The sequence below is a fragment of the Bombus impatiens genome, unplaced genomic scaffold (assembly GCF_000188095.3).
Source record: "Bombus impatiens unplaced genomic scaffold, BIMP_2.2 scf_0080, whole genome shotgun sequence".
NCBI lineage: Eukaryota > Metazoa > Arthropoda > Insecta > Hymenoptera > Apidae > Bombus > Bombus impatiens.
Window position 1 is genome coordinate 617,248 of NT_176499.1, and position 20,899 is coordinate 638,146.

Below are 20,899 nucleotides of genomic sequence, written 5' to 3' on the forward strand. Positions count from 1 at the left end.
ATCAGATGTTCTACTAAATTTTCACTGAGACGGGAAGTAATAGCTGCATAGCTCTAGTTCCAAGTTTATTTGTAATTAATAGCTGCCACTGCATAAGATTTACATAAACTTTTGAAATGTGCTTAAAGAACACTCGATCGCTCTAAAATCAGAAAAATAAACAGCCCCGCTGGCTCATTTGACTCGGGTATCTCCGGACGATCAATTTTTGTAAATATTAATATTAACCCTTTACACTCGAGAACTTTTTCGATCGACCATAGCAGCTACTTAGCGTATACGTGACGCGTGTCTTACAACTAGCGGAAAATGATTTTATATACAAATTAACTTACAAAAATATTATATTCTGATAATTTATCTATATTTACATCTTTGAAAATATGATTTTGTAATATTAATTTCTGTATTATTTTTATGATAATTTATAAAGTATTCGTCAAGATGTATTCTTGAATATAATTGATTTCATTTTTCAACAGCTCAAAATCGAGTTTACCTTCATTTGAGCTAATTTCACTTCCGAAAATCATTTTGTTTAGGGTTTCTAAACTATAATACTTTTGCCATGATCGTCAAATCCGAACTAACGTTGCAGACGTTGTTAGAACCATAGTTTCGCAGGGATATGAGATTAAATATTTATATTAACAAAGAACACAAAAAGCTAAGGAACCAATTTACGAACCAATATTGTACTCTCATCAATTGGAGATGTCGAAATCTGGCATAAACGCGGACTGTCGGTTCTCGCTCGCTATTGGAGTTGCAGCACGAAACGGTGACTGAGAGTCACCTCTCGAATGCAAAGGTTTAAGCATTATTTTTATCAATATCTACTATTTGTACATGTATGGAAACAAAATCGGGCCAAAATTAGATTAAAGAGATTATTTTGACAAGTATATTTTACACATCTGTGATAGTTTAGAAGTGGCCAAGTAGCTTGTACGTAGACGGTGGAGTATAGCAGGTTGATCGATGCTGTGAAAAAAATCCTGGCAATTTCTGGAAATTACACGAAGCAACGGTGAGAAAGGCAGCGCAGATCTGGAACGCTACAATTATAAGAAGTGCCTTTATTATGAATTGTACGGCGGAAAGAGGATGGCGATGAAACATAAAGCTTTTTAGAGCAACGTTGCTGCTCCGACAACGAAATTTACTTAGCACTGTTTCTCCGTCGCCATCCTTCTCGCCGTCAAAACTTCACTATAATAAATTCTTTTACGACGAAGTCACTGCATCGAATACCTTCTCGAACGGCCGGAAAGATATAGAAATATTACTCTTCGAACGATCGATTTTCTCGTCACACAAAGACGTTTTTTCGTGTAAAAAAATTCAACAAATAGCCGGCAAACGTCGAAAACGCTCGAGACGATAAACGATACACGAACAATCGAGCCACGAAATCAACGCGGCTAAAGGTGCTGTCCAAAAAAAAAACCCACCCTAAGGAAATGCGATCTCCGTGAATGTTTCGAGAGGTGACTCGATGCAATCGGGATAGGCCAAGATGCAGTCGCCTCCGGATCTTCCTTGTCGTTCCGCTTCCCTGTACAGTTGGTCGACGCTCTGGTGATTGGAATTAGCAGTCCCTGCCACGTCTTCGCTCGGCCTGATCCAGAAATTCTCTTCAACGCGTTTCTCACGAGGCACGCGAACCAATCGCGGATCGATCTCTCTTTTAACCCCGAATACACATGTTACGTAATATTCCCCTAACTCAAACGTTGGAAAACTTTTTATCGCATTTTCTCCCGTGTTCTTCGATTGACAATCGAAGATATAATTCGCGACAAATGAGAGCCTCGTTAGTTGTAGAAATTATTAGGTTGTCCGAAAAGTTTCTTTCATTTCATAAGGTGATAATAAATGAACAACAATCTCTGTTTTATATTATTTTATTGGATTAAGTATGATCCATTTCATTCTATTTCTATTATTATATTCGTGCATAATTCAATAAACTAATATAAAACAAGAAAACATCGTGCGTCTATTATTTGCTTATAAAACGAAAGAAACTTTTCGGATAACCTAATATTACGATCGTCTGTGTTTCAGGATTAAATGTTTGTTTTTAACACGATGCAATGGACATCTTCCTAATATTTTGACCAGACCTGTAGATATATCTAAACAGGATACTTGGAATGTTTGAGTATTCCCAACTACCCTGAATATTTTGGCTGTCCACACGAGGATTAGAAAAAGCGACGTTCAAGAAAGAGAAAAGTAAAAGTGTAGACGATCGATCGAAGGAAACTGCAACTGTTTGAATGGTAAATAGCAGCAGCCAGTCCTATTATTGACATTCGACGCGCGTTACCCGGCGATTGTTCCACGGCTGCAGGATTACGTTGGAAGGAATTTCCCAGTGACGTGTGTACACATTCGAGGCACCGCACAAAGGGAAAACCTACGCGAAACACCTTCCATTAGAAGCTTAATGCACGCGCCTAATTTCGACGCAATTAGAGCCCGCTCACTGGTTCGGTTGCAATTTCCTTCGAGTACGCCCGGCCGCGTACGGAATGGCAAATTCCTGACCAGTCCTCCATCCACCCGAACCGATCGCTCGACCAGTGGTTCGACTCGCCCAACTATCTATCGTTAATTCGATCTCTCTTATGCTGCCTTTATGCGTACCGTTGAAATTTTCAACTTGTCGATGGCGTAAAGGTACTTTTTCGATATTCGTCGATCTTTTTCCATGAAATTGCGGTCAGCTGTGGAATTAGCAAGTGACCCATAGCTTTCGAACGGAAGTGTCTAATCTACAGATTGGAAGAGTACAAATCTGTGTATAATCCCGTATAAGCCACCTTTGCTTATCGTAAGTTTATTAACGCATTTTCTTTTTTGTTGTTGTTATTGTCAGTTATTGTTTACCTGGAATCGTCCCGAAATAATTGCGCCACTTTTTCTGCTTTTATAAAGTACGGTATATAATAAAATACATCAATTTAGTAGTATTAAAATGAATTAAAAAGTGACACTATCAGTTATGACTAAATAAAGTTATAATTGAACGATACCTCATTGTAAAAAAATATTAAAATGCATTGTGAATTTTAATTTCACGTTCAATTCGTGTTATATATCTTTAGTCATCTTTAATGTTTTCAATTTTACCTATATTTTTGTATAGTTTTAATTTGATGTTTTGTATAAACAATATGTGAAATCGTTAAACAAAACCATTACCGCGAAATATAATTGACCACTTAAATCATTTTTAGACTTCTTTGTTTTTTAAGTACTGAATATTAGTCGTTGATATTTGGAAAAATGCGTGGTGGACAGCGTACAGGTTGGCCCGTCCGAGGGCGGTTAAAAGATAACAAACATTCGGCGATTTTAATTGTATGTCCAGAGACTATAAATGAGAAGTTACGAAACGTTCGATTTTCTGTTAGCTTGTGAATAAAGGAGAATATAGCCGCGGTATTTAAATACGTCGATTAGAAAGAACGTACTATAAAGTTATTAAACGATGCCCGTACCCGATGCAACATGGATTTACTGCATTATCTTAGTCTATTCGTGCTTCGTTACGTGACACCGTTGTTCCCGTTTCGTGGAAAGCAGCCAGGACAGCCATTAGGGACTTCCAACGGAATTCATTAACCGGCAGCTCCTCAAGAAATGAATTTTGTTTCGAAAAGTAGCAGGAGCCGACGGTGTTCTCCCGTGCCACGAGTCAAAGCGCGATTCATCGCAACGAACTTACGTTAAAATTAAGTGGATCACCTCCTCGAGAACGTCTTGACGTGTCCTGCCAAATGGTGTCTCCGCGAGCTCGCAAATGGTCCTCAAAAGACACTCCCTACCGTCCTGCCAGCCGTGCCTTCAACACAGAATACATTCCATTTTAATTTCTACCCCTTTTTGGTGCGCCGTGCTTCTGTCTCGTATTTATTTCCCCTTCTCCCTCCATTTCTCGCGTATTCCCCTACGTTTTTTTTTCTCTCTGTCGCTTCTTGCCTTTTTTCTTCCTTTTCTGTAATTTGACCGCCGCGTAGAAGTAATTTTATTAGGAAGTCGCACGGTGGCGAGCCCCTCGGCAAACCGTGCTGCCGCCAGATGATATTGGTTTTATAAAACGGTAAAAGGGAATTCTTAAACGTGTGCCGTACTTCTTCGCCCCGTTTCTAGCCGAGAAATTCATTATCCTGCTCCTTTTCCTAGCCGTCGTTCGACGGCTTGCCTCGAATGAAATTATGTTACCGTGCCGGAGAAGGATGTAAATTTCGGATTAGTTTAAGCGTTCGCCGCGCGTTACGCGTTAAACATTCATTCTCCAAGAGTTTCACGTTTGCGAATTTCACGATTTTCCAGAGGCTGTAAAAAACGAAAGACAGGATCGAAATGGTAATTAATGGCGTTGTTTCTACCTCCAGTTTCCAAACAATCGACGATGAACTGTTTGGCCAGACTGACCAGAATGCTGGATGAATGTTCTTGAAAGAAGGACGACGAGCAATTCACTCTATTGAGCCAGCTAACGATCCATTTCACGCGGCATCGCGTCTCCTTGTCAGCTTCGACAAGTTTCGATCAGTCCCGACACTTTCTTAACTTTCACACCGTCTTTCCAAAGCAAGATAGTTTGCTTGTTACCTGCGCTTCAGGTCTCTCTGCCAAGACAAAGTAATTGCCTTACGTCCCAATTAATTTATGTTCCAGTTCCCATCTTTACCTTACCCTCTCTCCGGTCTTTTGATCTTAGTTTCCTGATACTTGCTCACACCCTTCATGAAAATCTTTTTCATCTACCACAAGTAATCCTTATTACGTAGATTACTAATTTTTCATCAACCATCGTTAATAACTTTCCCCCAAACCATCTCGTACGAACTTCACCTACAAAACTGATCGATTTGTCGTGGAATAATTCGTGCGATTATTAATGTACATTTAAACAAACTGAAGGAAGGATACAGGTTCGTGTACTTGTAACTGTTTTTCGTCGCTATAAAGCAGCAACTGATCTTTATCGTTATATCCATCGAGTTACTGAAGAACGTATAACAAAATGATAACTGGCGTAATAAAACTGACTGGCGAATATCAAGCACATACGATGAAGCCTCGTTTCCCGTTTCTGTCGCATAATCACCTACCCATTGTACGCGTTATCGGTGACAAACACGAATGTGGCAACGTCACGGTTCAATGATCGTCGACTAGAAAATGGAATTTCATTAATCGTCCACGGCAACTATCTGCACCAATTCCGATGTTGAGTTAATTACAAATTTATTCGTTCGATTCTAGCGTGTTTACCGATTCATCGGGCAATTTTGAACGGCAATACGGCCCACTTATTCTTCTTCCAATTCGTTGTTGGTCATTGTTCCATGACTCTAAACGACTCGAATCGGCTCGCGCTGAATTTCACCCGTTTCACGGCTCCCCTTCGTGGCGGCTTCGATTTTCCCCCACAGCGCAGAATATGGAAATTCGCGGAATACTCACCGATTCAATAAATTTTCGATAGCCGCATAAGTGTCCTGCAGATTCAGATCCCTCGACTGCCTGGCCGGTATTATTGTAGGCTCGAGTTCTGACAAGTTCGACGGAAGTTTATAATTGAATTGGAATGCGGACGAGAATACCACGCTACCTCTCTTGTTCATGGAAATCGGAACTGAGACGCCGGTCGTGAACTGGAAAATAGAACGGGGGAAAAACGTTAGATGTAGAAGGTACGATCGGTTCTCGCGAGATTTTCGTAGAGGTTAAAGAAGTAAGTCGAAGAAATTCCAAAATATTTATTTCATCCAGTCTATGATATTTAAAAGACCATAAAGAGTTGAAGAAAAAAAGAGGAATGGATTCATAACTGTTGAGGTTGAGGTAGACTGATTGAAGAACAAGTGGATGAATTTGTAATAGAAAAGTATATTGAAATAATTAAAGGTGTACGTATAAGCATAATGTATAAGTATGTGCTGATTCAGATCCTTACTCTCTTAGTGTTAGACAATGGAATGATAGGGAGCACGTTCATATATTTATAACAAAAGTACTCTCTTAGTGTTAGACAATGGAATGATAGGGAACACGTTCATATATTTATAACAAAAGGACATTACCAAAAAAGTTAAGCTTATAGCTTTGATTAAAGGCTACATAAATAGAAATCTGTTTATTAGTTGCTTTGTTCCTAGACCTTGCAACCCAAAACACAATGTTTACTCAGGGGTACAATAATATGCACCGCTCCTTATTTAGAATATTTCTGCGTAATAGCAGTCTGCAGGTCACGGATATACATAAATAAAGATGTAGAGTTTTTTTTGAAGTAGTTACTTCAACAATAACTACATGTATGGCAAAGTAACAAAACTACACGCGTCAGATTCCAATTTCGAAGTAGGTAAATCTTGCTCGATTCTTCGTCAATTCGCCGATGCAACCGTCAAGTACGCTTTCCATAAGAAGTGCGTCCTCTGAAAAGAAAGCATCCAGAAAGGTTACTTTCCTAAGAACGAGGAAATGTTTTATTTATTCCTTCAATTATAACGTTTTATATGCGTGCAGTAGATATATCAATACTTAGGAGCGAGACTGTATACGTACACTATTTTTTGTCAGAAAAATTAAAAGAAGAATTTCCTTTATCTGGACTAATAAATTCGTCCTTCGAAATATTTTCAAGAAACTAATCATCTGTCAAATAATCAATGAAATAATATACTATAATCAGTCAATCGTAAACCTATCAAGATGATCATCAAAGAGGCATACGAGCAAATAAAAAGGGAATTATATAAATTATATAAAGGAAAGAAAACTATATCGAACATTTAACAATAGCATTTTATCAAATACGAAATGGCTGTGTTGTACAATTAAAAAACGATATTTGACTTCGAGACTTGTCTCGGTGTCTGCCGTTTGACTTTCAATTCGTTCGTTTTTAAAAGCAGCCCGTAGTTTTACAGTTTCAACTGTAAAACTACAAATACGCCTTTGAGCTATTTTTTCGAGAGATTGCTTATTCAAACTTCCCGTAAAAACCTCGCATTAAGGACGAGTGACCACGAGTTTCCACGTTAGTCCTCTCATCGACAAGCGAAGAATCCATCTTATTCGGAAAACATTAAGATTTCAATGCAAACAAAGGCGTAAACTAATTAGGGGGAAACTCGCGAAAGAGTACTCATTATCCTGGGATTTAAGTAAATTATTCTGGGGTTTCATAAATTTCGCGGGCTGTCTAAGTAGGATTGGCAAACAAAAGCAAATTGTCTACCCGGAGAAACTTACCGCTATAAAACCTCGTTCAGACTCGTCCAGCTACTGGAACCCAAGCGACTTAAACGTAAGTATGTACCGTTCACTTAATTAACTTTTCTTTAAACTTCGTATTCAGTCATATTTTCTATATATATATATGTAGAAATCTATTGGTAGTTCATCGAGTATGTCAACGACAGATGACAGCAAATACAACATAAGCAACTCCCGACCCATCGACATTCGCTCAGAACCTGTTACTTCACTTACGTTGATATGTATATCCTTTCAAGTTTCTACACTTGTCTTCATTAGTCAAATCACTTGCAATTTGAAGGACTTTGCTAATGTAATTCTGTGATATCACTTCACTTGAACTATATCTCCAATTTTCAAGTGAAATTCATTTCAAGGAAATAACAGTTGCTAGGTAACGCAATCTGTTATTTTCAGTTCAGTATTCGCTGATATCGTTGGTATCGGCTTTCTAAAGCTAGACGACTTTTACTGAGTTTTATATTCAATTATATATGTGGAAAGCTATTATACATGATAGATAAATCATTTGTTGAATATGCTAATCGTAAACGATGGATAACTATAGAGTGACCATGCAACTCAAACGATTTTCAATCACTCAGTGATTCACTGAGAACTCTCTGGATTTTCAATTACACACACAACACATATCCTTGCCACACGCAGCCAAAAATACGTAAAGTTACCTGGAACAATGACCTCGCAGGAAAGAGAAGGATACTTTCGCTTCTGCAGATAAAGAAACATATTATCGCAGTTTGGAACAGAAATACACGGAACATGTTAATTCGAAAACACTTGCAGAAGCACTGAAATCAGTAGTTTTGAATCACTGGTGAACGAACTAACGTCGAATGGGACTACCACTCGGCCATGCGACGACGAGTTTATGGCAACGTGATAATGAACACTGGAATTTGCTATGGAGGACAGGTGGGCCACTGTTTGCGTTCAACGAACGTTCACGATACGTGATTATGGCTCGGAAAAAAATTGCCTCGAATGCCGCCACGGGCGAATTATTGGTCAGTTTTTGGAAAATTGAACGACGTCGATGCTTGTTTCAAAAACACGAAATCACGCTTGCCGAAATTGGCGACCACGTCGATAAGGATTCACGACGAAATGAAAATTCGACTAGAATATCAGTCAATATCAGCCAATAAAATCGTGTTTGAATATTTCGAAATTTTCTTTGCGTGAGAAAATTGTATTTTCGTTTAAACATGTCCCTTCGACTAACAACGTTCGTTCGCCGATGCAACTAGCCGTATGGGAGGAAACGAACAAAATTTCTCTGAATCGTTTCAAGCGTCGACGATCGCGTCGAATCGTAAAGGGCTAACCAACACAAACGCGTTTCATCAGAGTATTCAACCGGCTGCTTGGAAAACCGACGCGCGATTCATCGGCATATCAGCTTAACCCCTGCCAGCGATAGCGTTGTAAATCCAATAATTGCCCGGCCCTGGCCGTTAAGCAGCTTTAATTAATTCCGTTTCCAACGTGGCACGATTAACGACCAAAGTTGAATTAAAATCTCATCGCAGGATACGCGATTCGAACCTCTGCCACCCCTTTGCCTCAAACCAGATTCTTTCCTGTCAAATTATGCATCCAATCTTTTTCATCGTTTGCTATTTCCACGCTTGTTCTAAAAATATAACGTTTAAAAGACGTGAAATATCGTAAACCGAGGGAATATCGACAGGCTTCCGTAACACTTTTGCCGCATATCATATCAAATTAGAATATATACATCTGTTTTTAATATTATAACGTTATAACTCTGGTTGTTCCTCTATGAGTATAAAAATGAATAAAATTGTTGCCGATAGCTCATTGTTTACCGTTGTCTTTCCCCTTTCCATTTCTTTACTGCTCGTTTTCCAGCAGTACGGAAAAACGGGAAATGCGAGGAGAAACGTAAGGTCCCGTTTCTTGGACATTCGCAGCCAGTCTTTTGCACAAAATGTATTTCGTGGAAGCAAGTCAAAAGTATAACATAACACACGTTCCCGGCGGAAGAGAAACGACAAGAGACCAATGTTCGTTCCTCAAGCTAGTATTTTATTTTATCCACGCTCCTTCGATTTCCTATTCGACTATCGCCACGCAATGTTTGTTCATTTACCTTCTAAGCGAATTCCGTGTTAACAAATAAGGAATTATTTTCTTTGGGAATCTACTTTAGTAGGGATATCCTTCTAAATGCAACTCACGATTAAAAATTAAATAAATAAATAATGACTACATTCTGTCTTGTTATTTCTCTATCGTGACGTCTCTTTATCAAGTGAACTAATCGAACAGCTTGCAATTTGTCAAATTTACCCATAAAACTTGTTTGTCTCTTACCGAACTCGTTACTATCACGCAACGATATTTACAGCTAGCAATTCGTAACGTGTAACATTTAAAATTTGTCTAATTATACTAATAATAACAAATATTTAAAAACTAATAATATCAGTTCTATTGTGCAAGATGTCCCAGGTATTGAAATGCTTGTAAATAATAGTACACTTTATTTACCACCTCGACTTCTTCGTTATTATCGCGGATAGAAAATTTCCTCGCAGGCAAAACAGCGAGAGCAAGTGCAAGGAACGCGATGTAACGTCGGAGAAAGGGTGAAACGAATCGCTTTCATCGTTCGTTTAACAGAGAATAACGATATTTCGATCAACTAGGAGCAGCCCCGATGAAATTAAACGCGGCAGGGTTGCTGGGCGAATTTCAATTTGCCTTTCGTATTTCCGTGGAATCGAGCGTGACCGTTTCAAACGACGCGTGCAATTGGTGTCAGGCCGCGAGTGGGAACAGAAATGAAGAGGGAAAAAAGAAAGGCACAGAGACGGAAATAAACAATGACGGGAGGCGCGACGAGAGACAGAGATAGAAAAGCAAAGGAAAAGAAAGAGAAGTACCAGGATTTTTTTAGGGAAGGTTCATTTCCAGCAAAATCGATAGCGTAAAACCTCTGGCAATCGCCGCGTTTTTTTGAAAAGCACGCATCTTGCGAGCCTCTTTTCCCAGCACTGCAAATTCGTTCTGGCTTCGACGCCTTATTTTACGGTCACGTGGCTCGTAAAGAACCGTAACGACCGAGGGCAATAAAAGCGATAGCTTATGACGGAAATAATACGTCGATGTCAGGGAAAATGGTAAAAACGACGACATTTGTCTTCATTTCATGGTGGCGCGCTTGTTTGCTCGTCCCTTTCAATTACATCTGTTCCACAGGGATGCGAAGGAATTGCTGGTTTCCTAGCTATGTACTACACACCGCGATCGTTCTTTGTTAATTTTAATTTTGTGAAAGAAAATAAAGGACAAGATCTAGAAAAAGAGATAAGAAAAGAGACGTTCGTTCCGTGGTTTTCTCTGCTTGCAAAAAATGCAAATACCGGCATGGAAAACCGGAATTCTCCCAGGACGGTAATTTGAGGCAAGCGAGCAGACATTTTCGAAGGTTCTTGGATTCTAGAACGCATTACGACATGATCCGATTATGCTGCGCTCTACGGACGAGATTCGTTCACGGTCCTGCAAATTACGATAGCTTGCTATCTGAAAGTCCATTTCGTTCAATCGAAAAATACCTATAGCGTGATGTTTGTTAAACATTCTTTATCACGAAGAAATAAGCATAGTGGAAAAGAAAGCGAGGATCTATAGCATATTGCCTTGATCCTAAATAACGATGTCTCGAGACAGTCTGAAAGTTCGCAAGATAAATTACTACGGCCCCAGACATAAAATTCAGCCTACGAAAGGCAGGAACGAACGTCTGGCAAAACAGATTTCAACGGGACGAAAATTTATAATGGCTGGACCGATAAAATAGCGCGGGTTATCCGGGCAAAGGTGCCATCACCTACCGAGAAGCACGTTCCTTCTCATTCCGCGTGATCTACGAATTAGATTTGACTGGAATAATAAAAGGAATCGAGAAAAGAAGAAGGGGAGCGTATCTTTGTACGAAGCAGAGAGATATCTCGCTGCCTGACGGAGAATCGAAAACGTCCTCCGCGAAGGCTTAACCGTTTTTTCCTTCTTTGCCCTTTCGCTCTTCCGTCGTTACATTCCACCGTTGTACCGAAGAGCTGGAATGAAAATACTACAGAAGAAGCACGTTTCGCGGGATCGTTCGCACTATCGTGGCTTCGAACCAGATCGGAATGGTAATGGAGAAAGTCGCCTGTCGAAATTTCGACTGATTTTCAATTGTTTCTCGTCGTCTATCAATTTAACGACCTAATTCGTGGAAAGAATTGTAGGATCCGTAACAAACACCAACCGTGTCCACATTTGTCGTTTTCCAGCCACGTGAAATACAGAGGAACAATATGGCATTTTTAATTTCTATTCGATATATCTCGATCTTTTTAACAAAATATTTATACAATTACACATTTATCGTAAGCTATAGCCACATATATTGGGAGAACTAGTAGAGGAACTCTAGTTAATTAAATTATCAAGTTATAAAATCAGAATTAGGTTATGTTTCTAGACTGTTCGACGATAAATTAGAACATGGATCAATTTTCATAATACTAATTCCATCGTGTGTTCTAGGTGTCCGTTCCGATTACTAAAATACGTTGTTGTCTAGAAATGAAAAATTGACCAGGATTGTCCTTGTTATTAGCCCCTCGATTAATCATGCGCTGGATCCTTACAAACGTGTGATAAAATGGCGCTGCAAACGATGAATAGGTGACTTCCTTTGAATAACAGGTCGCTCTACCGCAATTGGATTTATCTATTAACGAGAAAGCAAATTGATTGACTCGGTGTCGAGGGACCGTAACAAAGACGCAGGATCTGATCTTCACACCTACTGGAACTGAATAAATATTGAATGGTTCTTCTGTTGTTGTAACTTGGTATCGAGTGGGAACTTGTTCGCGCAAAGCAGGGCAAAGATGGTGGTTTCAAGGGCGATTCGAGCGCGAGCTAATCGAAAGTTTTCGAGTTTCGTACGAAGAAGCGCAAAAAATATCATGGAAAAAGCATTCTCTGCCTTTACAGGAAGCGATATCAAGCGTTAGATTACAAGACCATCCTTGTTCTATTTTTCGTAATATATTTCATCGCCGACGTGGCCATCAGTTATCCAAACGTTTGAACACGCGAATTCCAATGCAGAAACGTTACTTGAAATTCTATTAAAGTTACGTGCAAGTCTAGAAGCCTTCTCGACCAATTTCCTTCTTCTTTCTCTGTGAAATCCTCAGGCCCCCGAAATAAATATCAACGAATTAATACCGAAGCAACACCCATTCGACGAAAAGGGATCGATAAAATAAATCCACGGGAAAATGTCGAAGGCGTTCGACTCTGGTATCCCGAGGGCAAACGCTCCTCTCTTCCAAGACTACAGTCTTCTTCCTGTTTTTATTTCCTCCCTGCCATATTATACATACATACATACATATATACTACGTAGACGACCAACTCTGTTCGATCTACGCTCTTCGTTTCTCTCCGACACACTTTTCTTCCAGCTTTTAAGCGTTACGCGTACTTGGCTCGAACCTGCACGATAATGGACTATGCTTTTTAAAGTACTTTAACACCGTCTATTATCGTTTTGCAACCGGTTCACCGACGTCCACTGCCGACAGAATTCTTCTCTTCTTTCCATCGACTTTTCCATCCACCAACGAGTCGATAGGAGCCGATAAGGATCTCTTGAGGCGGAACATCACGCACGCCTAGATTGTCCATTTGCCCCTTAATTCACGGCCGTAAACGACCGCATAAATCGCTCGGAATTTTCAATTCCAACTCGGACACGACATATCCTTTCGAAAGCCGAAAGTAATCCAACTTTTTACATTACAAAGAGGTCTAATGGGATTGGCAAAAATGTCATCCGGGGAAATCCATTTTCAAAGCGTGAAATTTTAAGTATGAACTGTAGGAAGATGCAGTGGTGTTACGTGAATGACTAAGGGAAGGGCTCGCGGAACACGCTTAATTTTGTTATACTTTCGGAAAATACCCTTTGAATTTTAAGGGCATATTCATTTGATGGAAATATCGAAACGAAGTAGTCCATCTTTAAATATTTCGAAAACAGCGCGCTCTTGCTGCTTCGCTACGTTCCGTCTCCAACAGGGTTACGTACGTTGAGAAAATTTCGAGAGATTTGAAAAATTACAAAAATAGCGGGGAACACGTATGTAGCCACAAAGGCATATAGAAACGTCTTAGAACTGAGTTTTGTAAGATAAGAAAAACAGAAGATGCGACTTATCGTGTCCTTCCCACCTATTCTCCATACATTTTCTATACTTTCTAATTAGTGGAATGAAAGATGTTCCCTTTTAGCTGCTTCCGAGTTAAAATTATCGCAACATTTATAACGAGTCGATCCAGTGCACGCGTTGAAAGAGTATCGACAAAACGAGGTTCGTTTTTTATTTTTCCGGGGACGGAGATTCGAACTTTCGACGTTATCCAGGAATTCTAATCGGAAGTCAGAGGTGGCCGATTTATTTGAAGCGGAGCGCGATGCCGGGAACGACGAAGATTCTTTAATTTCGAATTCCGACCAACTGCCATGCCAAGGCGAAACTCGACGATTGCTGCGGGTACTTTTAGGGAAATGAAACTCGGGGGCGGCTGAGAAGCGGCCCGCGCGCTGGAATGCTCGCGGAACAGCCGACACACAGTTAAGAAATGCTTTCACGGTGGCCTCGACACCTTGAGAAACGGCGCTCGCCTCGAAGAGATGAGTTTTAGGCATCGTTTGGGGATAATCGAGCGTTGAACTGGCCCACGAGGCATCCAACTCGCCTCGATGAATTGCTTCTCTTCGATGTACTCGCTCCTCCTGAGTTGTCTAGAATACATTTTCTTGATAAATTACAAGCGTCGGTGTACAGTTCTTTTTTTTCACACATTTAGAGCCACACAATCGCCGACTTATCTATTCTGTGGCAGTTGGTTGTTTGATTTCTGAAAAATTAATAGTAATCATGCGTATTCAGGATACTCTTGTACAAGTGGATTGATATTATTTCAGAGAAATTTTACAAGTTACGTATATTTGAATCTGATTGTATCATGTAACTTAAAATTATAAAATCAACGTCTATAATTTACATTTTTTAGTTCGTCGACTTACTTGACATTATTAGCTGGCACATTCTTGCGCAAAATGACTGAAAGTTTCATAAAATGCAGCTGATTAATGTGGCTTCTGGGAGGGTAATTTGCAATACTCTGATAAAAACTATGTACAAGAGTAAATATTTTATTAGCCTCGTTTCGTAGTGAATTAACCCTTTCTGCTGAAAAGAAAATGCAACAGCTTAAGCCGAGTTCGCAATTCCAATTTACTATAATAAATAGCTATTAATTCCTTCTGCGGAGGGTTACAAATTTCCTCGGAACTGATCTCGAGAAAGGAAACAAAATCGTACGAACGAGGATTCATTGAAACTTGGTTAACGAGCGCAATTTCCATCGCATCCCTGTCCACGTGCGGCTTCTTCACAGGGATCCAGCGGTGTAGAGAGTTCACGTGATCACCGTGGAAAATACGTCGAGCACACTTCTGCGGCATTCGGGATAAAGGGCGTGGCAGTTTTCCGTCGACATCTGCTCGCCCAAACGTTCGGCCGCTCGGTACTCCCGATCCCCGTACTCGTCGTACCGCTCGTCGGTGCTAGAAGGCCTGGAATTCCAACGTGTTCGCGTTCGAGTTCCCCGTGAAAAATTACAATCGTCGCCGCGAGAGATCCAGGCCCGGGAGAAACGGCCTGGAAAAGAATTCGGGGGGCCAGAAAGAGAAGAAAAAAAGGGAGAAAAAGAGGGAGAAAAGAGAAAGAGGGTGAGTGGCAGAGGGTGGTACCCGGGATCGATAACGCGACCGGATACGCAGGAGAAGCCCCGAAGTTATTTCGCAGCTTCCCTCGCGTTAATTGGCGCCACGTTATGCGGACCGACCGCTTAATCCCTAGCTACTCGCGCCACGCTACTGTGCTAATTCACCGGTTAACTACTACGTCATCGTAACTTCGATTTTAGTGCCACCGGGTCGGGGATTTTATCGCGTTGCCCCAACGTTTGTTGCTTTACGACGCGATCGAGACTTTTAGTCTGTCGTATTGTGTTCCGTTAAGAGACCCGGATTGATCTCGTAAGCTTCGATGTGACTTAGGCAATTGGATTTTACCTGCGATCCTCTAGCTTATGATTCTCTTCGTTTAGTTGTGTTTCCAATATCATATCTAACAAAGAACGATGGTATGTCACTGCATTCGAGTGGCTTAGAACGTGAGACACGTTGATTGAGTTAAAGTTTTATTTCTAATCTTCCTATAGAATATTCCTTTGGTGGCTATCTGTATCGTTTTGTTGTTCAAATGTATCGTTTAAATGTGATGGATTCGTAGACGCGGATGTGAGTTAGAATAGGAGAGACGAAGAGTGCGTGTTCTTCGGATAGTAATATATCAAAGTCGAAGTCAGACTTGGACTCTGATTGTCGTATTTTGACACTTCGTCGTAACTCGATAGCATAAAATAAGAGACTGAAGATTACTCACTTGAAGAACACGTGCAACAGCTGTCCCAGTAAACCATGAGTCCCGTCGAAAGGAGCAGACGCAGCTTCACAAATGGCCCTCAATAGACACGCTTTGCCGCCGAATCCGTATAGATCAGCCACCTTTTCCAGCACCTTGTAAATGCTCCACCTGCTCTTCTGCGTTCGAGAGTAATAGACTCCTGGAATGGTGAAGTCTGACGCGTTGGAAGGCATCTCGTACACAATCTTCGAAAAGAGACCGATGATCACGCTCTCGCGGTCCAGTTGCAGGGGTGAGCCCAGACCAAAGATCAGCTGTCGTCCGAGAATTTTAAAAGAGACTTTAAAATAACTGGCGCAACATTTCTCGACGAGTTAAACGATGCGAACGAACGAAGAGTAAGGTTCTCTGACCGTATTTTCATGTCACGAGATGCGCGTTTCGTGAGATTCTCTGAAGCTTTTCTCGAGACGTTCCCATGAAACCTATCGATACGAGGTGACCACGTAGATGCCGACAATCTGATCAGAAAACCCGTTCTTATAGCGGTTATTCATGAGGCAGGCAGCCTGAAGAGGAAATTGGATGAACTCAGACGAGATCGGGTTAAAACCCAGCAGTGTCCAGCGCTAGAAACGGAACGTCCAACTGTTATTCCACGTATTTCTCGTCTGTTTTCGTAGAAATAGCTATAAACGTACCGTTCGCTAATAGCAATTTCGACTTCTCGAATTTAGCGACTCGCGCCCCTCGCATACACGCGTGTACCACAGTTTGCAAACAACCATTTCTGTCAATTAGATGAGCGAAGCTTTGTACGTCCTGTGGATGTCACGAAACAACGAACAGAATTTGATAATCTATATATATATATATTACTTTGACAAATGAGGTAAATGCCATATAATGTATTTGCGATATGTCGTCTGACTCTATCTGACGATGGCGACTAGTGTTTCGCTGTTTATACTTCGCGTTGAGGAAGTACGGTTGCAGGTATGTTTGGTTTGCTTAGCATAATTGTGTATTTCTGGGAAAGTAGGAAGTAACGGTAAAAGTCCACGATAGCGAATAATCTCTAGACTTGGCAACTCCTAATTTGCTGGCCATTAGACATTGACTGACTCTGCTACTGCGTACCTTTCTTGTCCTGTATTATGTCCAAGTTTTCAGGACAGAAGAAGATAGAAAAGATAATATCGTATAAGAGCACCGCTTTTGAGCGGCTTAAATTCAATTATAAATTGTAATGTTAAAAATGTAAATCCGACAGAAAATATTGTATGGATACGTCGTACCGTCGCGTAACGATACTTTTGCCAAAGCCACTTTCCAATAGACATTCCTTGTTTATTGAAAACATATGTAATATATATTTTCTTGGGCAATAAACGTTATATATATATATATAGTACACAGTAGCAGAGTATATATATATACTTCATTGTGGAATTTTGACGGTTTGCGAAAGGGTAGCTGAGGGTGGAGTATAACAAAGAGTACTAAACTCATGGATGAACGAAGCAACTCCGGTTTCTTCGCAGATGTAACGCAATTAATACGAGTAGCCAGAAGCAAAGCGGGGCGTATCGGTGGTCTTTGAAGTGTATCGATCTCGATTGGCAGCGGGCCGGCCGGTTCGATGCAAAAACGCCGTTAGCCCTTCCCCGCGCGAACCCCTGCGAATCTCGTTAAACTGTCTTCCCCAGACGCGCGGCCCGAAACGATTCTCCGTGGAAATTCGCGGTTTTATCGAAAATTCATACACCGGCCGCGGCCCATGATGCCGCCCTCCCTTTATCCGCCTCCGCATGAATATGTATGCACATGTACGAGATGGCTGTGCCACGCAACCATGATAGCAGACGTGTGTGCCCGATATGGGATAGAGGTATCCACCTGGCGCAGAAATTGGATGAGCCCTGAAAGGTCAGGTGGAATGTGTACCGTGATATCGGATGGGAAGATGAGAATCGAAATACGTTATACACTTTACCGGACGCTCTTCTGCAACCGATTATTACTTACCGATCACCCTAATAATTTGTTATTTTAATAGAGAGAATGGATTTTTGAATCTCGTTCGACCACTGTTTCAACGCCAACCCGTTTCGAGACCAATTCCACGATAAGACATGTATTGATATTAATCGAAAAATTATTTTCACATACAACAAAATTCATGACCTTCTATTTATTCCTTTCAATTGTTTATTCTTTATTCGCTCATCTTTCCCATTCCTTATTCCTCATTTTCCGACTCTTTCTAATTTCCTACATTATCCTGTTAACTGGGTTGTTGTCTCGCCAAAACTTTCCATAATTACGAAATTGAAAATTAATAGGAAAGGCAAATAAATTTCATTTAGGTCAGTTTTATTCCTTGCAAATATAAATATGATGTAGTTTATCCCTAATGAAGATGAAACCATACGTAAAAATTATTATCCCAGTAACGTGTTACGTCAACTTACCCTGTTAACAGGTTAATAAGCGATATTCGGAAACAGACTGTTCCTTACTCCTTATTCCTCTCAATCTTCTATTCTCTGCCTCAAGTTTCTCTTTTGTATTCCTTGTTATTCTCTATTTCCTGTTTTCTATTTTCTCTATTCTTTATTCGCTACTCTTTTCGACTTTCTATTCCCTCTACCTAATAGGGTAGATGAATATATTTCACCCTCTATTTTCAAACGTTTTCTATTCTCTGCTTCCTATACCCAATTCCTCGCCGTTTCCTATTTCTCGTCTCCTATTCTTATCGATCGTATAAGCCCTATGTTTCTGGATTCCCTACTTTTTCAGTATTCCGACGATTCCTTATAATTCTTCCCTAGCAAATTTCAGTTTCGAAAACTTTCGAGAAAACTCAGTTGAAGTTGGCTTAATTCGAAGCACCGCAGAAGTGACCAGAGCCTGTTCGTTGGAAATCCAGCGGTCATAGCGTAGCAACTGTGGCACCGTGCAATGCCCAGCCACGATCCTGTTCATCCTATCAAGCCGCGCGGTTGTAATCCGAAGGACGACCGTTTCCAAACACGCTGGATGGAAAATTGGATGAGCCCCGGACATGTGGCATGGCCCAGGAATTATTCAAGAAGCGGCGTAAACGGCGAGCGGTTTCACATGAGAGCCATGCCCGTTTTCGCGTTTCTCTTTTGGAATAATTGAGCGTACGGATGATAATCAAAGTGCATCCGCGGACAGTAGGTGTCGACAAAAGCTTCTTCGTTCGTATACCAAGCTTTTCAGCTGAACTCTATTAATGACTGGTCGTTTTCAGGCTTTCCACCTGCTGGAACCTTTGCCCAGTGCTCTATTGTGACAACTGGATCCCGTCTCCCATTTGATACGGGGCGAGTTATTTGCCTAATGCACGGCCTTGTGACAACATCTACCAAATTAATCTATATGGGAAGGAACATGTGGGAACAGACACATTTCGCTGTTGGGTTGCACAGTAACGGACACTGGTTTGGTCGGTTTAAAATGAACGACTCCGACTGTCCCACGATCCTTTAAAGTCATGTAACAAAGTAATTTGCCATTGAAGCGTATTAAGGTGAAAATCTAATTATAATGACTTCAAAAACTGAAATTTGAAAAGATGAACAGGAAGATAGGACGTTCTCGTCAGAAACATGAAATGTGAAATTTTTTATTTTGTCTTCATAAAAATATGAATTCGAATAAATATCCGCGATCTACTCGTAAGCAAACTTCTTCTATATGCGTCAACGTTCTTGTCTTAAAAAACGAATATTTTTATAAAACTCTGCTGTCTCGAGGGAAGTCCTTTCAAGTGAACTGTATGACGCACACGGGAGGAAAATATGTGGAATACATTTTTATTAATTTTTTTCATTTTAATGTCACCTTCTGATTAAACAAAGGAACTTAAATACGTCACAATTGAAAATGAAACAATCTGCTAGGTGCAAAGATCTTTTAAAAATAATTGACAAGTCGGCAAAGGCAGAAACCAACGGTACAATTATCGAGAAAACCAAGAAATATTCCAATATCTTTGATATTTTCTCATAATATCGTGACGTGCAGTTTTTTTACAAATGAAATCGTACCGAGAAAATACATGTTCACCTGCAAAACCAACTAAGAATTAATTTTAGTAACATAGGATTATCGCGTATGTAAAAAATGGGAAACGTGGTTTATCGTATCCTTCATCTGTAATCTTCATACTAATTTCTTGTATATTCGTACGTACTCCGAATCACAATGATATTTCGACCGTCATCCCTACCATAAATTCTGTCTAACAGCCATCTCCAACGGATTTGATTTTATCAAATTTTAAACGTTAACCCTTGACAAGTGGAAGTCGCTCGCGCTTCCACATTATTACGATGTTCCTGCGCGATTTTTCCCCACGATTACACCCGATCGAAAGCGAAGCACGCGTATAACGAGGGAAACCAGAGGGTTCATTGGAATCGCTCGAATTCCCCTGGATCGCCGGAAGAAAAAGCGGAAACCGATCGCGAACACTTGAGCGACGCGCGAGTGAATGCCCGATTGGCCGCGGAGACGGCTCATTAGCCTCGTCGTGCGGAATCTGCGGTATTCTCTACGTACCAGGAGCTGAGAGACACGAGGAAAAATAAGAGTCCTCGGTCGCCTCGAGCAACTTGCGAACAGCTTGGTCCCGTTCCTGCCCGTGAAATCGTCCTTGTCGTCGAGACTCTGCACCAGACATGGCGACAGGAAAGCGACAGCGAGCACCAGCAAGACAGCGTCAGTCATCGATGCGACTTTTCAGGCCTGAAGCGATCGTTCAACGCCGACGAACAGACCGTAAAGAAGCGAAATGCGATCGCTGTCCGTTGAAGAGCGCAAAACCGCTCAGAATGAGCGTTCGCCACGTGCTACCACCACCTCGACAAACCAAAGGCCAGCCGTAGCGGCTGGTCCCGTTGTATCTCGGCGAATAGCAAGCGCAAATATTGATACGGTGGAGCTCTTGCTTTGCTCTGGCAGCTGGTTCGTTCGTTCACCCGATTTACCGATTCGCACGTATCAGACGTTAATCCAAC

General features: G+C 40.9%; 2 protein-coding genes across 2 annotated transcripts; both read right to left on the minus strand.

Moving 5' to 3' along the window:
• Positions 1–1,455: 1,455 nt before the first annotated feature.
• Positions 1,456–5,678, minus strand: LOC100745040. The gene is made up of 3 exons (XM_033324857.1): positions 5,488–5,678; positions 3,740–3,856; positions 1,456–1,621 (listed from the first exon to the last, which is right to left on the minus strand). The coding sequence occupies exons 1-3, from the start codon at positions 5,646–5,648 to the stop codon at positions 1,456–1,458; spliced, it is 444 nt and encodes a 147-aa protein (XP_033180748.1). The 5' UTR covers positions 5,649–5,678.
• Positions 5,679–14,811: 9,133 nt separating this feature from the next.
• On the minus strand, positions 14,812–20,609 carry LOC100745161. Its single transcript, XM_024372532.2, has 3 exons — positions 20,442–20,609; positions 15,864–16,159; positions 14,812–14,989 (listed from the first exon to the last, which is right to left on the minus strand). Exons 1-3 carry the CDS (start codon positions 20,607–20,609, stop codon positions 14,833–14,835), a joined length of 621 nt encoding a protein of 206 aa, XP_024228300.1. The 3' UTR covers positions 14,812–14,832.
• Between the last annotated feature and the right edge of the window lie 290 nt (positions 20,610–20,899).

Bases quoted from the DNA above. Each gene is read 5' to 3' on its own strand.
- LOC100745040 (XM_033324857.1), bottom strand. From the start codon at position 5,648: ATGAACAAGAGAGGTAGCGTGGTATTCTCGTCCGCATTCCAATTCAAT. The intron at 3,857-5,487 runs GTGAGTATTCCG...TCTGTGTTGAAG, and splicing joins ATCGAAAATTTATTGAATCG to GCACGGCTGGCAGGACGGTA. The intron at 1,622-3,739 runs GTAAGTTCGTTG...TTTCTGGATCAG, and splicing joins GTGATCCACTTAATTTTAAC to GCCGAGCGAAGACGTGGCAG.
- LOC100745161 (XM_024372532.2), bottom strand. From the start codon at position 20,609: ATGACTGACGCTGTCTTGCTGGTGCTCGCTGTCGCTTTCCTGTCGCCA. The intron at 16,160-20,441 runs GTACGTAGAGAA...CTCGGACGACAG, and splicing joins CTCGTGTCTCTCAGCTCCTG to CTGATCTTTGGTCTGGGCTC. The intron at 14,990-15,863 runs GTGAGTAATCTT...TTGGAATTCCAG, and splicing joins CTGTTGCACGTGTTCTTCAA to GCCTTCTAGCACCGACGAGC.